Consider the following 23,334-nt stretch of genomic DNA (forward strand, 5'->3'; position numbering starts at 1 on the left):
GCAACTAAGCTTCTGCCTTGGTTCCTTTTGAGATCAGGCCCACATTTAATAATCAGTCCTAAAACCTGTTGATTATGTAGTGTTACAAGCACATGTTGATGTTCAGTGGCAAAATAATCATGGCTGGCTGTATCTGCAAAAAAGGGTTAAATTCCAACTTCGGGCTGAGCAATTTTGTGGTGTCACCTTTGGCACCAGTACCAGCTTTCTTTGGTGGCAATATATTGAACTACTTCCAGACAGGACACTTGCAGCAGCACTGCATCAATGGAAAAGGTGTAAGAGATGCAGCAACACTGTTCCCAAATTTAAGATGTTCCATTGATTACTTTATCAACATATTGTATAACTCAACAGAAGCCATTTCTTTGGGTCTACAAAAAAGTTATGCTGCCCTGGTAAACATTCTTATATCATGCTATCACACCATAGGCTCTTTCATTTTATTGGATGGGATAAATATTAATTTGGTTCACTTTAAAAACACCTTTTGGCTGTTTTGTTCCACAGAGTACTCAGAATTTCATTCAAATCTTTCACAGTCTTACAAGCTAAATGTTTTTTTATTCAACACTACCATCATAGTCTAAAAAATAATCTTCTGAAAATTTGAATGATCCTCATAGCAAGTTAGGCATCTTAAGAAGTGTGTAGAGACTGTTCTCAGAGGGCACGATCATCAGTATTTAAAACTCTTTAACAATTATAACGTTCTTTATCCCCGCCACTGTCTTGTTTCATGTTTTCCTTGCTGTTTAACTCAACTTTTCCGTAGCAAACACCAAGAGCTGTCATCAAGTCTGGTCCCGTTTGGCATTTTAACTTGATATACGGCATCCCATTCCAGTAGGATTAGTTTGGCTCTCGTTGTCAATCAGTCACTATGTAAACATGTTTGCAGTCTAGTCTGTATTGGATGCCTTCCATTGAACCTTTGCACAGGACTTATCATGCCTTTGCAAAATCTTTTGTTATCATTTCAAAGAACACCACCATAGATACTTGTTCTAGCTGAATGATATTTTGCAATTTTGTGCAGGTTTGTTGAATAGCATAACAATGAATGCATTAAAAAAACAAAAACAAAAAAAACCCACTTTCATCCAAGTTCCAAGGTAAAATACCACTGCAGATACATACTGCAGATAGTTGGTTAGGATTAAATCTCCACTGATGTAATATCTATACTGTAAAGATGTTCTGAGGACACTGATTAGACTGCTGATTTGTCTGACCCAGTAGCATTTTCCCAATTCCATTTCACAATGGAATTTTATTATTCTCAACTGCTTAAACATGTTATGACTTAGGCAGTAGACAAGAGAGAAGAGACTCTAAACAAGTTGAGACAAGTGCTTGGAAAAATACCCAACAAGCACTTCATTAGTAACACCACATGCATACATCTAATCAGCCAATGACATGGCAGTTACTTAGTGAATTTAGGCAAGTAGACATGGTCAAGCCAACCTGCTGAAAAATATCCAGTGAGTAGCAGTTCTCTGGGTGAAAAATCCTAGCTGTTTGAGCTAATAGGAAGGCAATATTAATCAAATAACCACTTGTCACAACTAAGGTATGCAGAAGATCATCTGTGAAGCAACAACATGTCAAATCTACTGCTGTAGCAGATGGGTGAAAGCACCAGGGGCCATTCCTGTCAACTGTGGATACAAAACTGAGGCCACAATTCATGAGGACTCATGAAAACAGGATAATAAATGATTGGAAAAATGTTGCCCGTCTGTTGAATCTCAATTTCTGCTGTGACATTTGGATGGCAGGTTCAGAATTCGGTGTAAACAATATGGAACCATAGAACCATCCAGCCTTGAATCAATATATGGGAGATATTTTCTTGGCAGACTTTGCGCCCACTGTTATCCGATGAGCACTTATTAAAAACTACAACCTACCTGAGAATGTACATATGTTCTGATGGGTGTATCCAGAGTCCAGGATTATGTGGTGTGATGATTGGAAACCAGTTTTAAATCATCCAAAATGCATGATTTTACCATGTCAATATGATCACAAACTCTCAGGAATGTTTCCAGCACTGTGTTGAATCTATGCCATGAAGAATTAAAGCAGTTCTGAAATCAAATGAGATGCCAACCCAGTAAATGTCAATGTAAAGTCCATGTTGGCCTTCCAAGTTTTGCAAATATGTGGACCCAGCTGTCTTTCCAGTTTATGCAGGTTTTGTGCTAAACAGTACTAGACAAGCTCTCAGGTGATGAGGGGTAATTGCCAGTTTACATAGATTACTACGAATTTTTTACTGTGTCTAACACCTCAAGAAAAACCACCCACCACCACAAAAAAGAATCAGTGAGATAATCTAAAGCACTTGGATTATTACACTCCATCTGCCAAAGTAAGCTTTCTTTTCTTGGCAACTTTTTATTTATTTTTTCCTCAAATTGTTCCAGTGGACACTCTTCATGTTCATTTATCAGCTGAATGTTTGTCTTCAAACATAAGGAGAGTGATGGAATTACGCAACTCTGGTATTCACTCATAGTTACACTTTGTTTTGAATTTGCCAGCAGCAAAGTACTCCTCAAACACTGTTAACAAGGAAGCAAATTAATCAAACTAAAAAGAGGCCTCCGAGAAAAAGACCCAGTCAGATAATATCATCGGGGCTCCATTCACACAAACAGCCTGTGGCTACATGACAGAAATCAATCAACTTAACCAACTGAAAGCTTTCGCCCTCATCAAAGGGCTCGTCAGTCTTCTGAAGTTCAGAGAAGCTTAAACACCATTATTGGCAACGGCGTTACTGACAGATGGTGAGAGGCTGCCACTTTCAAGGAAACAATAAGTGCAGGTGTGAATGCTTCTTTAAGATGTTGGATTTTTACTCTTGGATGCCATCTGATAGGACTTCGTTGAAGACGCGTTAAAATTGAACAATACAGATTTGCTGCTTTGAAAAAAAAAGAAAAAAAAAATCTAAATTATGCCTCCCTCCCAGTTAAACATTGCCTTTGAGCATAACTGTGATTGAAAAAATATACTTCAAAATATACGTCTGCTCGTGTTTTTTCAGGCATGTCGCCACTGCTGTTCGAGATTGTTGAGCGTGAACTCAAGAAAACATGTGACAACATGATTCATTAATCTTCCCTTAAAACATTTTCTAACACAAATGTGTTCATTAAATATTTACATGTATCACAATTGATTTATTTTCTTTTACTACAAAAGACTGTTTTGTTTTCTATCTAGCAAAATAATTGCCAGTGCAAGCCCTCCCATGTCACAACATGCAGGAAACATTAATTTAAGTATACAATAAATGCACAACATGGTTATGGTGCTTGCATCAGCAATCAACAGAGTAAAACCCAACACTGAGCTATAAATCAGTTTACTGTTAATGCATTTTTGGTGGGACCAGCAGAACAGGCTGACACAGAGGCATAAATCTGGAATTCAACAGCAGTTTCAAGGACCTCTGTATGCTTATTGAGTGCAAAGATTTTAAAATAATCTCACTGGCTAAAACAAACCACACTTGAATACAGCTGCTCTACAACATAAGAAAATAAATAAAAGTATATCACTCTATATATTTGGACCTAAAAATAGTACAAGGAGGATATTAAGAGCTCTGCAAGACAAGTCTATCATCTGGTCTAACAATGAATGGCATTGTTAAACAGGGTTTACTGGTGGAATTTCATGCCTTCTTAATGGGACTATCGGTTATGTTGTGCAGAAGTCAGGTTGGGACACAGCTGACGTCCCTATTTGACACCTGTTAGAATTAATATTATTGCAAGAACCAATCAGCTAAGTAAAGAGAAATGACAGTCCATCATTACTTTAAGAACTGAAGGTCAGTCAGTCTGGAAAACTCCAAAAACTTTGAATGTGTCTCCAAGTGCAGTCGTAAAAACCATCAAGTGCTATGACGAAACTGGCTAACATGAGGACAGCCCCAGAAAAGGAAGACCAAGACAAATTCATCAGAGTCACCAGCCTCAGAAACCGCAAGTTAACCTCAGATCAGAGCCCAGATAAATGCCACACAGAGTTCCAGTAGCAGACACATGTCTACATCAACTGTTCAGAGGAGACTGTGGGAATCAGGCCTTTATGGTTGGTCCCATCATTTATTTCTTAAACAGGACAGTGACCCCAAAAACACCTCCAGGCTGTGTAAGGGGTATTTGACCAACAAGGAAAGTGATGAAGTACTACGCCAGATGACCTAGCCATGGGATGAGATGGAATCGCAGAACAAGTACTTGTGATCTCTGGTAACTCCTTCAAGACTGTTAGAAAACCATTTCAGGCGACTACCTCTTGAAGCTCATCGAGAGGATGCTAAGCGTGTACAAAGCAGTAATCAAAGCGAATGGTGGCTATTTTGAAGAATCTAAAATATAAAACATGTTGAGTTATTTCACACTTTTTGTTTACTACATAATTCCATATGTGTTCATTCATAGTTCTGATGCCTTCAGTGAGAATCTACAATGTAAATAGTCATGAAAATAAAGAAAAACCATTAAATGAAATGATGTGTCCAACCTTTTGACTGGTAGTGTATATATACAAAAATTATAAAAAACAAAAAGCAAAAGCTTAGTTTCTAAACAGTGGTGAGTGGTTGCAAAGGTGCACAAAACAAAAACCACAGGTCTTAACAGTCCCTTTGCTTTTTTAAAAATTTCTATCTGACAATTCATGTCAAACAGAAAACCTTTTTTTACAACCTCTAGCCTCAGGCTCGGATATTATATAGGACACAGCAGTTGAATATGAGCAGTTATTAGAATCTGGACTGAGGTTTTGTGTTGCTGTTTTCACTCTGGATCTAGTGAGTGGTCTCTTGTTCCTTGAGGTTACTTAAGGACTGTCACAGGTGTATGTGGATAATCAGTCCCCATGGGGAAAGGGTGAAAGAGAAAAAATGCAGGAGTGGTGTCACTTCACTCTCACCTTTTCAGCTTTTGCCCCTAATCCACCTTGGAAATTCTAGGTCAATAGTGGCTTTTTAAAGATGTGATTTGAGCCTCTGAGGACTTTGGAACTACTAAATAGGCCTGTAATGGCGCCTGACACGCTTAAAGAGGATCTGTCACTTTTAATGAAGTCAATGACATACGCAGGTTAGTCAGTGTATTAAAATACCAACGGGCACAGAAGTAGTAAAAAAGGAAGTTTCACTTCATATTACTTCCTATTAACTATGAGAAACATTACCACTAACTTTTGTGCTGTTTTGTGTGTTTCAGGTAGTTTTTCGTTGTTTAATTCAAATGTTAATCTGAAATTTAAATCTGGTATTATTGGCCTTAAGGACCAACACAAAGGTGCTTTAAGAAACTGATGTGATCATTCCAAAAAAACAAACAAAAACACTGATGCCCTTCAGAAAAAATGTTTAAAAAAAAGAAAAGAAAATCACAAATCATATCATCAGCACTGACAAAAATGTTGTATAGAGGCCCCATAATCCCAGTCTACACCCCTGCTACCCTGAATCACAAACTTTAGAAAAAGCGCTGTGCCACTCCGAACTGTTATCCCTTTATGGAAACACACAAAGTCACGCCTGCACTCGACCAACATGCAAATTATAACCACCCAGTCATCAGTGTTTTGAAGCCTGACAGGAGGACAGCTCACTGCATGATGACAAAGTCAAACGCAATGGGGGCAGGCAAGTGTCGTGATTGAAATTCTCTCAGAACAAAACCTCGTTTGTGTGATTATTGTTCACCGGGCTCGCAATGAGGCAAAAATCCATTCCACATGATGCATTCATTGTTTGCAGCCAAACACGCACCAGGCCTCATAGCGACCAAAGCTACTGTACACAGGCCCTCACCAAAAAACAACAGAAAGCCTTCTTCAACATTTAGGAAGGTCTGGTGAAAATGCGCACAAAATAAATAGCCAGTGTCACTTGGAAGAATTCTGTATTATTGCAGATAGGAATGAATTATCTTTTTCCATTTTATTTTGAGGACAGTTATTTTAACTCATATGTACTGATAATTGTTAACATAATAATAATTTAAACAGCTCATACTGACATAATATGCACACCTGCAAGGGAACTCTAACCCATCCCGGGGACTTCACAGGAACACAGTGACGATGTGTTTTTAGGATCTGAGTCAAATTACTGTCACCTTTCAACAGGTGACGAAGCAATAAAATAAACTGCCTTTTAAAGGGGCAGACGCTGCAGGTACAAACCAGTAACTAGGGCCATGCGATGACAACGAAACACCTGCGCGAAAGGGAAGGAAAGTGGTGGAGAGGTGACACAGCGTTTGGGCTCGCTGCTGGTACTCCGTGACTCACCTCTATCCATTTCTGCGCCTCCAGAAACGCGGACTGTGCGGCCGACTCGTTCACGGGGTGATGCTGATGAGACTGTCCTATGTCTGCAACCGGACTTGCCATTGGCGAAGAAGCTGTGTCCTGCAGATATGTATGAAAGCAGCTTGGTGCAGCGTTATTCCACCGAAATTGGTCGTCAAATGCGTCGGCCAGTCTGTTTTCCCCTGATTGTAGAAGGTGCTGTAGCAGCAGCAGCACCGGTAAGACGGACGAACCAGTTGCTGCTCCCGTATCGCTCCTGTTAAGAGTATGTAGGCAAACAACCAGCTTCCAAGCCAGAGAGAGTCGTCAAACACAGGAATTCCGGTGGGAGATCTCAGAATAAAAGCTTTAGTGGATGACCAGGAAATTCAAATTTATCAAAAATAATAATACAGTCCAGTAAATTGAGTATAAACCCACCATCAAATTGCATTATTTATCGCTATTAGAATTATGTATTTATATTCCAGCCTACTTCTTTTCAATGCTGCAAGAAAATGAACATTGTTTCTGAGAGTAATCACAAACTGATATGATTGAAAAATATCTCACTTTTAACCAGGCTTAAAGGGAGAACTCTGTTTATGCCTGTCCTGTAACTGTTCAGTCATAATTTCTACATCCCACCTTTGGCTGACAGAGTTCAGTGCTACACTACAATCATTCAGGGTAAGGTAGCATGTGTTTCTCAAAGATAAATATCCAGTTACATAGATTGATTCACCATATACTAACCCAGCTTTTGAAATTAAATTAAGTCAAAAAAAAAGTCGCAGTCCTCTTTCTTAAGAAACATAATGGCAATCAGAAGTAAACATTATTTCATTATCATTATTTTGGCAATGCAAACCCAAAAAGTACATATTTATTTACGTATGTATGATTTACACATCATACATATGATGCATATGATCATATGATACAATGTTTCATTTTGATAGCATTAATGGTTCAACAATATGTTGCCAAGTATGTTTCATTTCTTTCTAGAGCTGGTCATCTCCATGGTTACAGCCTTCCATCCACGCTGATATGTTGTGTTTGCTCTTATTTTGATGGCACCGTGCTTTGCTTCCGGTTATAATCCAGCAGTTCTAGGTCAGCTTGATTCCGCTGGACTGATGGACTTGCACACTGCAGTATGATTAGCTCCAACGACCAAAAATACACAGAGCAGCGCCGCTTCACCGGCAGCCAACGAGGGCAGCAGCACGCTGGGGAGCTCACACCCACTTTCATTATGTGGGGCAACTTAGAAAAGAGGAAGTGCACAGATTTCGAGCAAAGGCGCCTGAAACTGAGGGCCAACATTAAACTCCAGATGCTCATCCATTAACATAATTTTCCATTAACAAAACTCTACAGGCTCTATGATATAATGTATTCATATTTATCAGTTTAATTCTGTTACAGACTTCTGAGAATTGTGTTAGTCTTTAAAAAAAAAAAGAACACTTTTGTAAATATAAGCAAACGAAAGTTCAGCAATGTTTCCACGCTTTTGCAACTGTTGGGTTATTCTCTTTTCACCTATTTTATCTGTTTGTCAGAGTTTTCCTTAAGGCAGTTCTACTTCTGCCATATCAGTGTTTGAAATGGAAGTTGTAACTGCTCAGTACTACCAGCTGTCCACCTGGAGCCAAAACAACCACCAATGAGTGAAATACCCATCGGGAAATTATTTATTCGTCAAATGGCAGATTCCGCACAAAAACATTTGGAGTCGCATCCCATGCCTTGTATACTTTGAGACTTGTCAGTTCCACGACGACCCTTGAAACTTTTCAAAGCCCCACAGACTCTTTTTTCCAAATGATTGCTGGCATTCTTAACCTTCATCTCTGCTGACCTCTTGTGGAAAAAAGCAGTGGTGCAGACAGAGAGGAGGAGGAGTTTCCCAGACAGCACCATCGATTGTATGTTCTTTTTGTAGTTTAGGTGCACTCACCACGCCTGCTTCATGGATGCCACCAAACAGTGTTGTCTTTCGGACTTTAGTCATACAGAGAGTCTGTAAGAGAGAGAAAAAGTGATCCGTTTATGCTGACCACCTGCTTGACTTCCACAAGAGGCAAGATGACCTGTGTTTGACAGGATGGACTCTGATCCTGGACGAGCAATATTGAAATTTGGCGAGTACTGCTTTATCCATTCATTCATCAGTTTTCTATCCGTTATCCAGGAGGGTAAGCAGGGGTGCCAAGACCTTCCTGTCTTCGGCTTTCCCTGGGGGTATTATCCCCGAATGGTTTTACAAACCAGGGAGCGTGTATAATACATACATATAAATACAAACGTACATACTCTATCCAGCAGCGTGTCTCTGTTTGTGTCCCAAGCCTGAAAAACCTGACCAGGGATTGGGAGGCGTCCACAAGGTATCCTATACAGGTAGCCGAAGCATCTCAACTGACTTATTTACTCCGAGTTGAATGAGCTCCTTACCTAAGATCATACAACCAGACACCCAGCAGCAGAAGAACCTCATTTCTGCTGCTTATCCTCACGGCCTGCTTTAATGCAAGCAACCTGTGGGCAGGTTTGAAGTGGAACGGTCAAGGTGAGTGTACGGACATAGGTCTACCATTTAATACTATTTTTTTACTCATTTTGGATGAACAAATGGATTTTATTTCATTACTTAAAATGCTATTTCACAAATTGTAATTAGCTGCGTTAATAGTTTCAAGGACTTTAAAAACTGAACTAAAAAAAAGAACACATGTTTATGGATGTGATAATTATGGGGCGCCGTTTGTAAACTGAAACATGCCGAAATTAACAGCAACATTTTTCCACATTTAGCTCTAAATCTTACAAAAACATGTTTTTTCGAGTCATTTTTTACAACATTTAGTATAATATTTGTAACTTTTCATATTTAAAACAGGATTTTAAATGTTAAATCTAAATGCTAAATGTTAAATGTAAATATTATATTTAAATGTAAATGTTAAATGTTAAATGTAAATATTATATTTAAATGTAAATGTTAAATGTAAATATTATATATAAATCTAAATGTTAAATGTTAAATCTAAATGTTATATATAAATCTAAATGTTAAATGTTAAATCTAAATATTATATATAAATCTAAATGTTAAATGTTAAATCTAAATATTATATATAAATCTAAATGTTAAATGTTAAATCTAAATGTTAAATGTTAAATCTAAATGTTAAATGTTAAATCTAAATGTTACGGGAAACTAAATATTTAGCTAATATGCAAATTTATTGTACGGGTCAACGGAAATACCAAAATAAAAGCTTCAAGAAAACCTCCCGCGCTAAAGTGTGCCGGTCGCGGTCAGGTTCTGTGTTTGCGCTCCTCTTACGGTCACTTTTGACTGCCATGAGCTGCTTCGACTATTCCCTACCAGCATGTCCAGCGATTTAGCTGAAAACATTGGAAGAGCCGTTTTGTCGGCCATCCAACGATTCAGCGGTAATGCACCCTCGACCTCACAAACGCCGCAGCACTTGGTAAGTTTACAGTTTTTCTCAGTCGCTTTGGTGCATTTCTCACAACAGAATTAAACATTGCACAACAGTTAGTTCAACCACCACAACATGTAGTCGTTTTGGCACAACCCTGTGGCGGTTTCACGTTCACTGCGTCCAAAGGCAAATGCCTTTGGACATGAAGCAGTTGAGTGAGTACAAATATCTAAAGAATGGTCACGTTTGACTTCCTATTCATCACTATCTCCTTTCTTTTATCATGAATGTCACAATTATTCATACTTGTACCGGCTGAATAGTCATTGTCCTCACAACTAATAGTCTTCATTTCATTGCTTGTGTCAGTGCACTCAAAATTGTTGAACATCTTGTCAAACACTTTGTACACCCATTTTGAAAACCCTATTTTTAAGGAGTTTCCATGAAACCCCTGCACACGTTTGTATATCTTGACGAAGCGGGATTCAATCTTGCAAAAGGCGTGAACGAAATCACATTGGAGAAATAGCCACCATTGATGTCCCAGGCCAACGAGGAGGAAATATTTCAATGTGTGCAGCAATCTCAGAAAATGGCGTTCACACCCATATTCCTCGTATTGGTGCATACAATACACAACACCGGTTGGCTTTTCTGGACGCTCTTTATAGGGACCTAATCCCACAAAATGAAAGGGATGATCCTGGTGACAATCGGACAATGTATGTAGTGGTTTGGGATAATGTTAGCTTCCATCACTCTGCTGTAGTCGGGCAGTGGTTTGCAGCACACGACAGGATACTTATGGAGTTTCTTCCTCCTTACACTCCATTCCTAAATCCAATTGAGGAGTTTTTCTCTTTCTGGAGGTGGAAGGTATATGACAGGCATCCACATACCCAAATGACCCTGCTAGCAGCTATGGATGCAGCTTGTGATGACATCACAGCAGAGTCCTGCAGAGAGTGGAGTTGACACTCCAGAAGATACTTTCCCCGATGCATCGATAGAGCTGACATTCGCTGTGATGTTGATGCAAATATGTGGGCAGACAGACGGGAGCGTCTAGATATCAATGATTGATATGCAGCAGTGTCTGTTTTTCAGTTTTGTTTTTTTGTTTCATAACCACTGGAGTGAGGTTTACTGTCTAAGTGAGTTTATGTTTGCTGTAAAATGTTTGATTTACTGTATTTCCCCAGTTTGCACAATGCTGTGAACAGTTTCAATTAAATATTATCAAGAGTGCATATGGAGTGTCTTGATTTTCCTTTACAATTTATGGTTTTCAACATGCCATGCATGCTGTCCAGACTTGACATGTCATTGGGAAGCACCTACAAAGAAATCCGTCACAATGAGAACATGTTCAAACCATTTGATTTTGTGACCAAAGGTGCTGGTGTAATGACTTGTAATTGTGACAGCCCTGACACTTTGATTGATATAAGTACTTGCTTTTGATGAATGTATTATCTGTTTTGCTCAAGGGATTTGTTGTTGATGCATTGACAACTTATTTTGGACACCTGACTTTTCTTTTTGATGGAGTGACTCACTTTTGCAAGTTATCCACCATGTTTTGCAGTTTGCACTAATTGTTTTGAGAAGTGCCTTAGTAGTGGTGGAGAGTTCAATTCTGTTGTGAGAAATGCACCAAAGCGACTGAGAAAAACTGTATTGTATAGCATTTTGGACGGGTTGATAGCAGTGTTAGCAAAACTAGCAAAGCTAAATTACTTAGCTAGTCCTCAATTATTTCATTTGGTAGGCAGCAGACAGAGATCGAACATCATACAACTCTATTTATTTATTTGGTAGGTAGGTAACAGTCGTTCTTGATGTAAATGTTTCCTTAGGAATCCAGCAATGCACCTGGACCAAGTAGACCTGCCGTCTCCACTGGGATACCATACTGCTCGGTAGGCCTTCTTACACATATCATTTAATTCATTTATCATGAAATTTCCCCTTGTGGGACTAATAAAGGTATGTTATCTTATCTTAGCTGACTGGTTTTGATATACAGTCAGGTTCATAAGTAGTTGGATACAGACACATTTTCTAATGTTGCTTCTGTACATTACCAGAATGAATTAAAAATGAAACTACTCCAATGCAGTTGAAGTGCAGACTTTAAGTTTTAATTCAGTGGGTTGGACTAAATGAATGCATAAAAATGTGAGAGGGAAAAATTAATTTGTAAACACAATCCTATCATTTCAGAGGCTCTAAAGTAATTAGACAAATTAAATAACTGAAAATAAAATGATAATTTCTATTACTTTATTCAAAACCCTTTGTTGGCAATGACAGCCTGAAGTCTTGAAGTCATGGACACCACCAGATGCTGGCATTCCTCCTTACTAAGGCTCTGCCAGGCCTTTACTGCATTGGCTTTCAGTTGCTGTTTGTTTGTGGGCCTTTCTGTCCTAAATTTAGTCTTCAACAACTGAAATGTATGCTCAATTGGGTTAAAATCCAGTGACTGACTTGGCCATTCAAGAATATTCTATTTCTTTACTTTATTAAAGTCATGGGGTGCTTGGACTGTATGTTTTGGGTCATCTTCCATCTTTATTATTAAATGCTGCCCAATCAATGTGACTACTTTTAGCTGGACTTAAGCAGACAAGTATGTATCTGAACACATTCAGCTGCTTCAGTCCCGTGTCACATATTCAGTAAACACTACCAGTGCCACTGGCAGCCATGCACGCCCAAACCATCACACTGCCTCTGCCATGTTTTACAGATGATGTGGTATGCTTTGGATCATGAGTCGTTCCACCCTTCTCCATACTTTTTTCTTGCCATCATTCTGGTAGAGGTTGATCTTGGTTTTATCTGTCCAAAGAATGTTTTTCCAAAATTTAGCTGGCTTTTACTAGATGTTTTTTTTTTTTTTTTTTTTTTGTTAAGTCCATTCTAGCCTTTCTATTCTTGAGGCTTATGAGTGGCTTGCACCTTGCAGTGAACCCTCTGTATTAGGGCTGTTCGATATGACGATATGAAAACATCTATCATTTCATATTATACGCTATCATTTGTTCTGTGGTGTCGCAAAATAAATTTTACGTCAATATTTTTCATCGTTTTGATGGTCACTGTAGTGGCTGTATTAATTTCTTAATTTTCTTTTTTCTGTTATGTTCTCTTTGACCGCATGTTGTCTGTTCACAGTAAAATTTTCAAAATGCAAACACTACGTCTCAAATCAATTCCAGGCCTTTTATCTGCTTAATTGGTAATGACATCATCATTTTAATATGGATACCCTAAATTAAAGCTTAGTCTGCACATCATGTCCATGATATAATTTTGATTGGAATATGTTTCAGTAAACGGGCAACAAAATAAAACTTGTTAGGGTCCAAATACACACTGACCTAATTGCAGGCCTTTGCTACTCTAATTGAGTGCTCAAAGCACTTTATACAACAGATCTCATTTACCCATTCACAGGCACAGATTAATACAAGCACTTTTTCTGTCCAACATTCGCACACAGTCATAGTCGGATAAACTCATTGGGAGCTCTAGATTAGAGCACCTGGGAACTGAATCACCAACTTGACCAACAATCACCAAATGCTAATCTACAAGATACAAAAGGTTCAGTTTTCTGTGTAATGGGTAGACAATAGTAAGATGGTCTGAGTCTACAGTTTGTTTGTTTGTTTGTTTTTAATGAACAGATAACAGAAACCTTACGGATGTATTGTAATGCATAGGTGTCTATCTGTATCTGTGTTTGAATTCATTTCAGGTTCCTCTTCCATCAGTTCCTCAAGCTCATGCTACGCGCTCACATTTTGTGAGAAAAAACAAGACCTGCAAACACTATACAAAAGATGTTGTGTGCTTGCCCTTGTCTTCAACATCAACGTTTCTCATACCGAGAGGAGATTCACGAGCAAAACTAGCACAAGATGGCCTTATTGGGAAGATCTCCTTTACATCTGACTGGTCTGAAGCACAACTTAGAGAAGAAATAGCAGCAATCTTCAGAAGAACATTTGCACTGTCAACTGGCCAGACATTCCCTTTTGAGTATTTGAGTACAATTAGAGGATGTAAACGACTAATGAAACCAAATGTTTCTAGCAGTTTTCTTTGGGGTGGCCAAGAAGTTGGCTCGATTTGTTCCACCACCTGCCTCTATATAATGGCAGGGATACAAAAACCTGCACAGGTAAACATTTTATATTGCAGTGCAGAAATATTTATTGTCTAAAAAGTGAGTCTGTTCCCTTAACATAATTTTATTAATTGTATTAATTAATATTGCAGTTTCAGCAGGTGTAAACAGTTTTTAGTGCAGCCATGTGCCTCTGTGTTACCAGTGATTTGGTGCAACTGTATTTGATTTTATGTAGAACATGCTTTCTTTTCCCTCAGGAGGAACCAGAAGAGCTGTCTGACAGTGACTTTGAAAGTCCAGTCTGCCGGAGAAGACGAGGTATGTGATGTGAATGAAAACCTAGTGAGGTTCTAAGCTCGATGACCAGTTAGATTTTGTTACTGCAGTGCGTAATAATTCCTGGGGGGTTTGTTTGATGAGAGCATCGTTAATTTGTCCGATTGGGGCGATCGTGGCTCAAGAGTTGGGAGTTTGCCTTGTAATCGGAAGGTTGCCGGTTCGAGCCCCGGCTCGGACAGTCTCGGTCGTTGTGTCCTTGGGCAAGACACTTCACCTACCGCCTACTGGTGTTGGCCAGAAGGGCCGATGGCGCGATATGGCAGCCTCGCCTCTGTCAGTCTGCCCCAGGGCAGCTGTGGCTACAACTGTAGCTTGCCTTCACCAGTGTGTGAATGGGTGGATGACTGGGTGTGTAAAGCGCTTTGGGGTCCTTAGGGGGGACTAGTAAAAGTGCTATACAAATACAGGCCATTTACCATTTTAATGTTTACGAATTATCACAGGTGATTACAGCCAAGGAGGAATATGTGCCCAACTTTCACTTAAACTAATATAAGGATATATAAAGGCTGTTAACATTATGAAGCAAGTCATGCTGACCTTCTTTCCTTTGTTCAGTGCATCATGCGTTGTCTACAACACCAGGTGAAAGTGAGGCCAAGCATCAGGAAACAGAGAGCTGCATTCAAGAGAGTGAAAATGAGGGACAGGCAGAGGGACAGCAGATGTTTCCATATAATGTGGCAGAATTTGTGTAAGCTGTTGTCTAGGGGTTAAAGAAATCCTTCATTTTAGATGTTGTTTAGGATATTGTTTTGATGCAAGTTTCCAATTTGCATGTTTGGGTTTTTTTTTGCTGAATGACTGCAACTTTAGGATTTACATTTAATTTTTTTTTTTTTTTTTAATGATGTAGTGTGAGAAATTCTTCAAGGCTGACATGTTTTATGATTTCTAATATCTCTTATCTACTTAGCCCTATTTTTCTGGAGGAAGATGAAGCTCTTGAAGAGGCAATTCAGCGTAGCCTCCTAGAAGAGTCTGATAGACAGAGTGAAGTTCATATTTCAAGGTAAGATTTGAAAGTAACCTTTGATAATTGAATATTTTATTTGCATCTTTACTTGCATCATTTTTTTGCAGTTACACAATTACAAAGGTAATTGCTCATTTCTGACTAATTTAATATGGACTATCACAACATAATTATATGTTGTAACTCTGTGCACTTGAGTCAAATGTACAGCAAATTTCCATTTTTCCCCAAGATCTGTTTGTCATTGTCCCTTTTTTATATAGGTCTTTTAAGAAGCTCAGCAAAGAAGAAATTGAAGGTCTTCTTAGAGCTCATAGTGAGAAAGTCATTACACCAGGAACAAGACAACTCCATATCAGTCGAGCCAATGTGTGGTCGACTGCTTTGCGTCAGTTCAAGAGACCCAAGTTTGCAGAAAGCTGTGAGATGCTTTATGTCACATTTGCAAGCGATGAACATGATACAGAGGAAGATGCTGCTGACCTTGGGGGGCCAAGGCGGGAGTTTTTCCGTTTACTGGTGAAGGCCATCTTTCAGGACAGTGGTGCTTTTGAAGGTAATAGGATTTCACAGTCAAACTAACTAACTTACTTACTTACTCAAGGCCTAAAGGCTTGTTGACGACACTCGTTTTTATAATGTTACAAACGCAACAACCACCTGATCTGAACATTGTTTGACAGAACATTAACAAGTTAATAAATGACTACAGATAATAAATCTGTTATGTTCTGTGTGTCTGAAACAGTAAAAAAAAAAAAGTAATACATTTTTGTCTGTCAATCTCAAGATATCAGTTTGGGGTCTGTACAGAATATACTTTTTTGTGTGTTATTTTTCAGCTACACCAAATGGATGCACACTGAAATTTAACATCCTACACTTGCAAAATGGAGTATATCGAACCATTGGCAGGATGTTGTCCACGATAATAGTGCAAGGTGGAGAAGCACCTGCCTTTCTCTCTCCACATGTAGTAGACTACATTGTGTCAGGAGACATTCTTCAAGTACACCTAACACTGGATGATATAGGTGACCCTGAGTTAAGAGAGAATCTGAAAAAGGGGAATTGCAATATTATAACAAGAATATTGTAATATTTCCTATATTCACAAGTCTTCTGGTCTTCTTTTATAATATATAATAAATACACTTTTGGTTATTAGAGGGAATTCCATGTATTATATTTTCAATTTGTTTCCTTTTTGTTAAAAAAAAAAAATATTGGTGAAATACAGCCAAATAAACCAAAACAAAAACGTTTCGAGTCCAATTAAAATGAACCATCTGCAGTATTTGTGTACACTGGTAAAAAACAAACATTTAAAGTGTTTTTCTTAAATATTTAGGTTGTAAATGCAACAACTCAACATGATTTGGAGGAAGCAGTCAGCTGCTGCGACTCATGGCGATATCAAGTTGAAGGTCTTCCACTCACAGTCACCATGGCCAATAAAGATCTGTTTGTGAAAAATGCAGCTCTATACCTCGCAGTTCTGCAACGGCAAAGCTGTTTCGATCAACTGTCCTACTATGGAGTGAGATTTATATTTTTTCTGTATCAATTGGTCATTATTTTATAATCATTTAGAGTGAGCTACTTTTTATATTTAAAACTGGAATTTAACCATTATCTAAACTTTTCTGTCTAGATTTTATCACTCCTGAGAGAGAACCCCAGTTTGCGTGTTCTGCTTGACCTATCGGGGGAGGACAAAGATCTGACAGCCAGTTTAATTGCTGGGGTTCTCAGGCCAAGCTATTCTGTCCTTGGGAGCAACAGAGTTAGAGAGGAGCTGATGGTGGTCAAATTTCGGGAATTTCTCCAGTGTGTCAAAAGTAAGCAGAAATTCACATAATGTAGTCTGGCCATGAAACAATTCGGGACACTAAAGTAAAACTTTGTCTTTTTATGTCACATGCGCGCACACAAAACAGGAATAAAGATGTATGATAGCTTACAACTGACAAGCAAGGCAAAGACAGAACCTCTGTATTTTTTATAAAAACATTAGCCATCATTTAGTTGTTAGCTCAAGCTTTAACTATTTTAGTGTCCCCAGGTTAACGGTGGTTTTTCTTTGTTTTTAGATGAAGAGCTGAGAGACTCACTTGGAGAAAGGACTCTTACCAAGGATGAAGAGGCATTTGTGAAGGCTTTGAGGCCTGGTCACATCTTGGCTTTTGCCACCGGGAGCAGCAAGGTTCCAGCCATAGGTTTTCAACCAGCTCCTAAAATAACATTCATTCACGATGAAAGCAAACATCTCCCGATTGCACACACATGTGCAAATGAGCTTCAGCTTTTTGTGAATGAAACAACAATGGCTGATGATGATGCTTTTCATTACTGCTTCTTAGTAGCACTCATGAATGGAGCTTTATTCAGCACCATCTAAACATGTTCCAAAAAAAGTGAAATTAAAATGGTGGGTTTGTTAACTCTAATCCTGTTCATTAATTGTAGTTTCAAGTAACTTTGCTTCATACAAGATAGTTGAAATAAATTCTGACTGCATTTAATGTTGAAATGTAATAATTTTCAAAGCTTCAATAGATTTATAAAAATGCTAACTCTGTATTTTCAACGACAAATCAATAAAGTCACTGGTGTAATACAATAATTTTATTAAGCTTTTCTTTTTTAAACAAGGACACTTCAAAACAGTTTATGCACAGAGTATACTAAACATGCTTTGTAGAACAAGCCAGGATTACTTAGACATCTAACAGCAACATTTATTAAGACTATTGCAACTTTACAATGATTAAAACAATACTGTAGATAATCTTGTGAATTGATTTAAAGACTGACTGTTCAGTGTTGATAATTTTCACTGTTATACTGTATTACAGTGTGAATTTGATCTTTACTTCAATCTGAATAACTGGTTTTACCCATAAACTAAAAGTGGTTGTAGCCTTCTGAATAGCCTATGAGTCACTGTCAGTCATTAACTCTGAGTCCTTATGTGGCAGGAGGCATCACTGCTAGAGGGGAGGGGCTTCTGCAGTAGTACAAAAACTGCATTTGCTGTACAGCATTTAAGAATATTAAGTGTCATCACTCTTTAGAACATCGCTGGTATCCTGTGGTTGAGGTCACACATTTACAAGTTTGTTAAAAATATACTGCTGTGTTCGTTGAAACAATGTTTTACCATTATTGTTGTCTTCTTCAAAAGGGTGAATGCTTGTATATAGCTCTTGTAAATCGCTGTCATTTAATGGGACAAACCTACTTTCAGAGTTTGACAAGGAGGGTATGGAGACCTCTGCTGTAGAAAGTTCTGGGTTGTGACGATGAGACACATGAGTTCCGCAGGCAAAAAGCTGGATGGGAGTTCTATTACCTTCAGTGGAAACAGAGTGATTGTTATATCCAGCTTTGAATTCCTTCAAAGTGCGGTTGATTCGTGGTAGAAACACATAATGAAGGCAAAATAGGTCTGTTGCATTTTCTAAGTCTAGGATACCAAGTGATTCCAATTCATAAAATATAGGTGCATAAATGCGGCTACAGTTGTTGTTTAAGTCTCGGTTGAAACGCTCAATCCTCTGGTTGTGCACAGAACTTCCCATTAAGACAGAGCTTTCACCCCTGCTTGCTCGCATGTCCTCCCAAATCTGAGCATTCTCTCCTCCGTGATCAGTCCTGATATGCAGGGGTCTGCCAAATTGTCCAACAGCTGCAGTAAAGAGGGCTTTCACAGTCTCAGCTCGATTATTGCTGGAGCACCGAAGAAACATCAACATCCTGCTGTATCCATCTATTGCACCATGAACAACAAACTTCCAACGAATCAGTTTGTGATTTCCATCTATGTGCCATATGAAATTTGGATGAGGCACAGAATATACTCGCCGAGCAACTGCAGTTCTTCTCCTGGATAGAACACCAGCCGAGTCCACCCTCCGCAGTGACTTTCTTACGCGCCATCTTTGAACCACTATGTTTTTGGAACGCAGATGACCCATCAGCATCACTTCTCCAACATTTGGATGTTCAGTTTTTATTTGGGACACTATCTGATCTAACTCATGGTCACTGATTACATTGAATTTTGACTCTGAGATATTATAGTCTTGCAGTAACTTATACAGAGTGGGCCTGGAGATGGAAAGGATAGATGCAGCTTCAGTAAAAGATGTTTTCAGGGAAAGAACATTTTCCAATTCCTCTTTGGAAATCTGAAGCCTTCCTTGGTAACCATCCTAGAACACGGCACAGAAAATCTCAATGAGCACAATTCTATAACAAAAGATGGGTAATTTGAGGCAATTGTACTGTGACAGATTAGCTAGAGTAATATTTTATCAATAGTTTTAAAATATGAAAGTGAGCAATCAAAAGACACTTCAGAGCAAAAACAGTAATAAAATATGACGTAAAACTTGTGAATGTTGTTGGTGGTGATGTGACACTGCTAGTGATGGACCCCTAAGAAGATGAAATGTATGTAGAATCAGAATCATTACTTTGACAGGATTTAATTTAAGGTGACATATTACACCAAAGAAAAAACAGAAATTAGTCAGCTAAATGATATGTGTAAGAAGGCCTACCGAGCAGTATGGTATCCCAGTGGAGACGGCAGGTCTACTTGGTCCAGGTGCATTGCTGGATTCCTAAGGAAACATTTACATCAAGAACGACTGTTACCTACCTACCAAATAAATAAATAGAGTTGTATGATGTTCGATCTCTGTCTGCTGCCTACCAAATGAAATAATTGAGGACTAGCTAAGTAATTTAGCTTTGCTAGTTTTGCTAACACTGCTATCAACCCGTCCAAAATGCTATACAATAAACTTACCAAGTGCTGCGGCGTTTGTGAGGTCGAGGGTGCATTACCGCTGAATCGTTGGATGGCCGACAAAACGGCTCTTCCAATGTTTTCAGCTAAATCGCTGGACATGCTGGTAGGGAATAGTCGAAGCAGCTCATGGCAGTCAAAAGTGACCGTAAGAGGAGCGCAAACACAGAACCTGACCGCGACCGGCACACTTTAGCGCGGGAGGTTTTCTTGAAGCTTTTATTTTGGTATTTCCGTTGACCCGTACAATAAATTTGCATATTAGCTAAATATTTAGTTTCCCGTAACATTTAGATTTAACATTTAACATTTAGATTTAACATTTAACATTTAGATTTAACATTTAGATTTATATATAATATTTAGATTTAACATTTAACATTTAGATTTATATATAATATTTAGATTTAACATTTAACATTTAGATTTATATATAACATTTAGATTTAACATTTAACATTTAGATTTATATATAATATTTACATTTAACATTTAACATTTACATTTAAATATAATATTTACATTTAACATTTAACATTTACATTTAAATATAATATTTACATTTAACATTTAACATTTACATTTAAATATAATATTTACATTTAACATTTAGCATTTAGATTTATATATAATATTTAGATTTAACATTTAACATTTAGATTTATATATAATATTTAGATTTAACATTTAACATTTAGATTTATATATAATATTTAGATTTAACATTTAGATTTATATATAACATTTAGATTTAACATTTAACATTTAGATTTATATATAATATTTACATTTAACATTTAACATTTACATTTAAATATAATATTTACATTTAACATTTAGCATTTAGATTTAACATTTAACATTTAGATTTAACATTTAGCATTTAGATTTAACATTTAAAATCCTGTTTTAAATATGAAAAGTTACAAATATTTTACTAAATGTTGTAAAAAATGACTCGAAAAAACATGTTTTTGTAAGATTTAGAGCTAAATGTGGAAAAATGTTGCTGTTAATTTCGGCATGTTTCAGTTTACAAACGGCGCCCCATAGATAATGGTTATCATTAAATATAATGAATAAAGAATGTAGGCTGTACTCATTTATTTGTTTATTTTTATGCAATGATGCAGTAGGCTACAATTATCGAATAAGGCCTCTAATAAAGATGATATTTTTGCAAAAAAGTTTGTGAATGCTCGCGTTAATAAATAAGATGCAGTCTCTTTTATTTAGATATACAATTACATTTGCAACTTGATGGTAAAATAATAAAGGTTGTGTAATTTATTTACATGATAATGACATCAAGACCCCGTGGGGCCCATTGCCTTTTCTTTTAAGACTTCTGAAAAATATTTCTTTTTTTTTTTTCATGCTTTTGGATATTTTCCACTTCTGTCAGAGGAAAACAATAAAAAGTAGCAGTCATTAGCTCAGTTTCTACAAACTATGTTGCTTTTGCAGATGTTACGTCCCTCTGCAGCCCCTAATCATCTCAATGTTTTCAGCTGGTGCTAATTGGCCACACCTAGTCAGGTGTGGATAAAAGCATACTGAGGCAAGTTCCCTAGGAGCTCACTTGTCTTTGCCTTGGTGGCGCCAGCCATTTTAGCCAACCTGGTATTCCATTATAAGATAAAACCTCTTCTCACTAACACTCTGGTATTAATCTCTTTTTTTTATGTTGCGGTCTTTGAGCCGGGTCGTAACAGCAGAGCATTTCATACCACAACATCTTGCAATTTTACCCAACTTGCTTATGCTTTTTTCCACAAAAGTCAGAAATATAACACCTTTCTTTGAACACTGAGCATTTAGCAATGCAATGGTAAATCGTGAACTTGCTTTAAACCATTTGATTTATTTAATTTTCTTTCATTTACTAAACATTATTAGTCTGCAATTACTATATTTTGCTAAAAAGCAAGTTTGGCTGAAATGGCAGCAGGTACCTACCTTTGGTTTAGTAACCATTCCCTTAATTTATTATGTAATACATTTTTGTATTTTATATTCATTAATATAAGTTATTGTAATGTAACTTATTTATTGGGTGCATATGTTCTACATTCCACAATGTCAAAATGTTCCAAAATGTCAACTATACTCCCTGGTGTGTGCAAAGAAAATAAAGTTTGTTGTTCCTGTGGATTCAGGTGAGATACTGGATGACGTAGTGAAAAGTGTCCGCCCTTTGTGGGTGCTGGAGCTCAGAATGCACTGTGGCTACAGCTCTGGCCGTCTGCTTCGTCTGCTGCCCCATGGAGGCAGACTGATCACAGTGGTGCTGGACCCAGTCACAGCAGATCTTGGAGAGGAAATCATCCTGGTGGCTGGCTTCAAGCAATCCCAGGTACAGTGAGGACTCTAAACCAGAATATGATTAAAATATCTCTAAAAGATAACTCTCTATTACTCACTTTTCCAAACCTCCTCAGTTCCAGGTTTTTACCCAGCTCAGCTGAGGCCATCCCAACATTAAATTCTTTCAGTGATGGCATAAATCTGGTGCTAATGGACCACGATTCCCAGCAGTACCTTTTAGATCTGCTGGCCTTGGAGAGAGAGGAGCTCCTCTGCCCATCTGGCTGCACTGTGCTGTTGAATAGAGGAAGCAAAGAGCCGACGATCTCAGAGGAGTCCTGGATCACACCAGAGGAAGAGTCGATTCCTACTGCATCAAAACTGAGCATCCATTTATGATGGAGATTTTTTACAGGAAGGGAAGTACAAAGGAAGTCTGCAATGGCAAAGTTTAGCTAAGATGTGGGTGTATTTTGGGGGTGTTAAATATTTCATAATCTCTAGTATGACTCATAAGGCAAAGAACTGCAATTTTGAGAAAATTTTATTATAAATAAAAAAGTGATATTAATCATCCTATAAGTCTGTCTGTTCTCAGTATTTCAAAGTCTCCAAAGATATTACAGTTTCCTTTGTGGCAGAAATAAGAAGCATTTGTTATATACTTTAAATATGATCTACTTTACTTAAGCTTATTACTTCTCTTCATTTATTTCTTTTCCACATCATAGCCCCCAAAAGACAAATGACTACCTCCTATTGTTTAGCACATCCCTAAAAAATTCTTAAGGTGCTTACACAACCGCCTCGCCTCAACAAAAGAAACAAAGAGAAGACATTACCTGATGTACTGCACAGACTTACCACTTGGTGGCACTCCTGCCTTAAAAAGATAACAACCTAGACCCTGAACTGTGTTTGTTATGGAAAGCGTTTAAAGGTGAAT

The 23,334-nt window shown here is 37.8% G+C and overlaps 3 protein-coding genes and 1 pseudogene across 10 annotated transcripts in view; 2 read left to right on the plus strand and 2 right to left on the minus strand.

Annotated features, from left to right (window-relative positions):
* LOC308408987 (LIM and calponin homology domains-containing protein 1-like) overlaps positions 1-6,637 on the minus strand; it is an 83,953-nt gene extending 77,316 nt beyond the window's left edge. For all 7 annotated transcript variants that reach the window (XM_080901485.1, XM_080901484.1, XM_080901483.1 and 4 more), the window contains exon 1: positions 6,337-6,637. In XM_080901485.1, the coding sequence (XP_080757611.1) occupies positions 6,337-6,438 (102 nt within the window). In that variant the 5' untranslated portion in view covers positions 6,439-6,637. The remainder of the gene's footprint in view (positions 1-6,336) is intronic.
* A 1,815-nt stretch (positions 6,638-8,452) lies between these two features.
* Positions 8,453-22,825, plus strand: LOC308408347 (transmembrane O-methyltransferase homolog; annotated as a pseudogene). Its single transcript, XR_013974690.1, has 5 exons — positions 8,453-8,543; positions 8,671-8,735; positions 8,821-8,917; positions 22,241-22,437; positions 22,523-22,825. The product of XR_013974690.1 is annotated as a transmembrane O-methyltransferase homolog (transcript).
* LOC308409144 (uncharacterized protein) lies at positions 9,650-17,890 on the plus strand. The gene is made up of 8 exons (XM_080901705.1): positions 9,650-9,845; positions 11,663-11,725; positions 13,573-13,998; positions 14,205-14,265; positions 14,845-14,980; positions 15,203-15,298; positions 15,526-15,818; positions 17,356-17,890. The coding sequence occupies exons 1-8, from the start codon at positions 9,744-9,746 to the stop codon at positions 17,661-17,663; spliced, it is 1,485 nt and encodes a 494-aa protein (XP_080757831.1). The 5' UTR covers positions 9,650-9,743; the 3' UTR covers positions 17,664-17,890.
* LOC308409145 (uncharacterized protein) lies at positions 17,926-20,282 on the minus strand. Its single transcript, XM_080901706.1, has 3 exons — positions 20,082-20,282; positions 19,831-19,893; positions 17,926-19,479 (listed from the first exon to the last, which is right to left on the minus strand). The coding sequence occupies exons 1-3, from the start codon at positions 20,181-20,183 to the stop codon at positions 18,367-18,369; spliced, it is 1,278 nt and encodes a 425-aa protein (XP_080757832.1). The 5' UTR covers positions 20,184-20,282; the 3' UTR covers positions 17,926-18,366.
* Positions 22,826-23,334: the final 509 nt, after the last annotated feature.

This window comes from Rhamphochromis sp. 'chilingali' (genome assembly GCF_963969265.1).
Source record: "Rhamphochromis sp. 'chilingali' genome assembly, chromosome: 13".
Taxonomy (NCBI): domain Eukaryota; kingdom Metazoa; phylum Chordata; class Actinopteri; order Cichliformes; family Cichlidae; genus Rhamphochromis; species Rhamphochromis sp. 'chilingali'.

Bases quoted from the DNA above. Each gene is read 5' to 3' on its own strand.
- LOC308409145 (XM_080901706.1), bottom strand. From the start codon at position 20,183: ATGTCCAGCGATTTAGCTGAAAACATTGGAAGAGCCGTTTTGTCGGCC. The intron at 19,894-20,081 runs GTAAGTTTATTG...ATGTTTCCTTAG, and splicing joins CACAAACGCCGCAGCACTTG to GAATCCAGCAATGCACCTGG. The intron at 19,480-19,830 runs GTAGGCCTTCTT...GCCGTGTTCTAG, and splicing joins CTGGGATACCATACTGCTCG to GATGGTTACCAAGGAAGGCT.
- LOC308409144 (XM_080901705.1), top strand. From the start codon at position 9,744: ATGTCCAGCGATTTAGCTGAAAACATTGGAAGAGCCGTTTTGTCGGCC. The intron at 11,726-13,572 runs GTAGGCCTTCTT...AATTCATTTCAG, and splicing joins CTGGGATACCATACTGCTCG to GTTCCTCTTCCATCAGTTCC. The intron at 13,999-14,204 runs GTAAACATTTTA...CTTTTCCCTCAG, and splicing joins GGATACAAAAACCTGCACAG to GAGGAACCAGAAGAGCTGTC.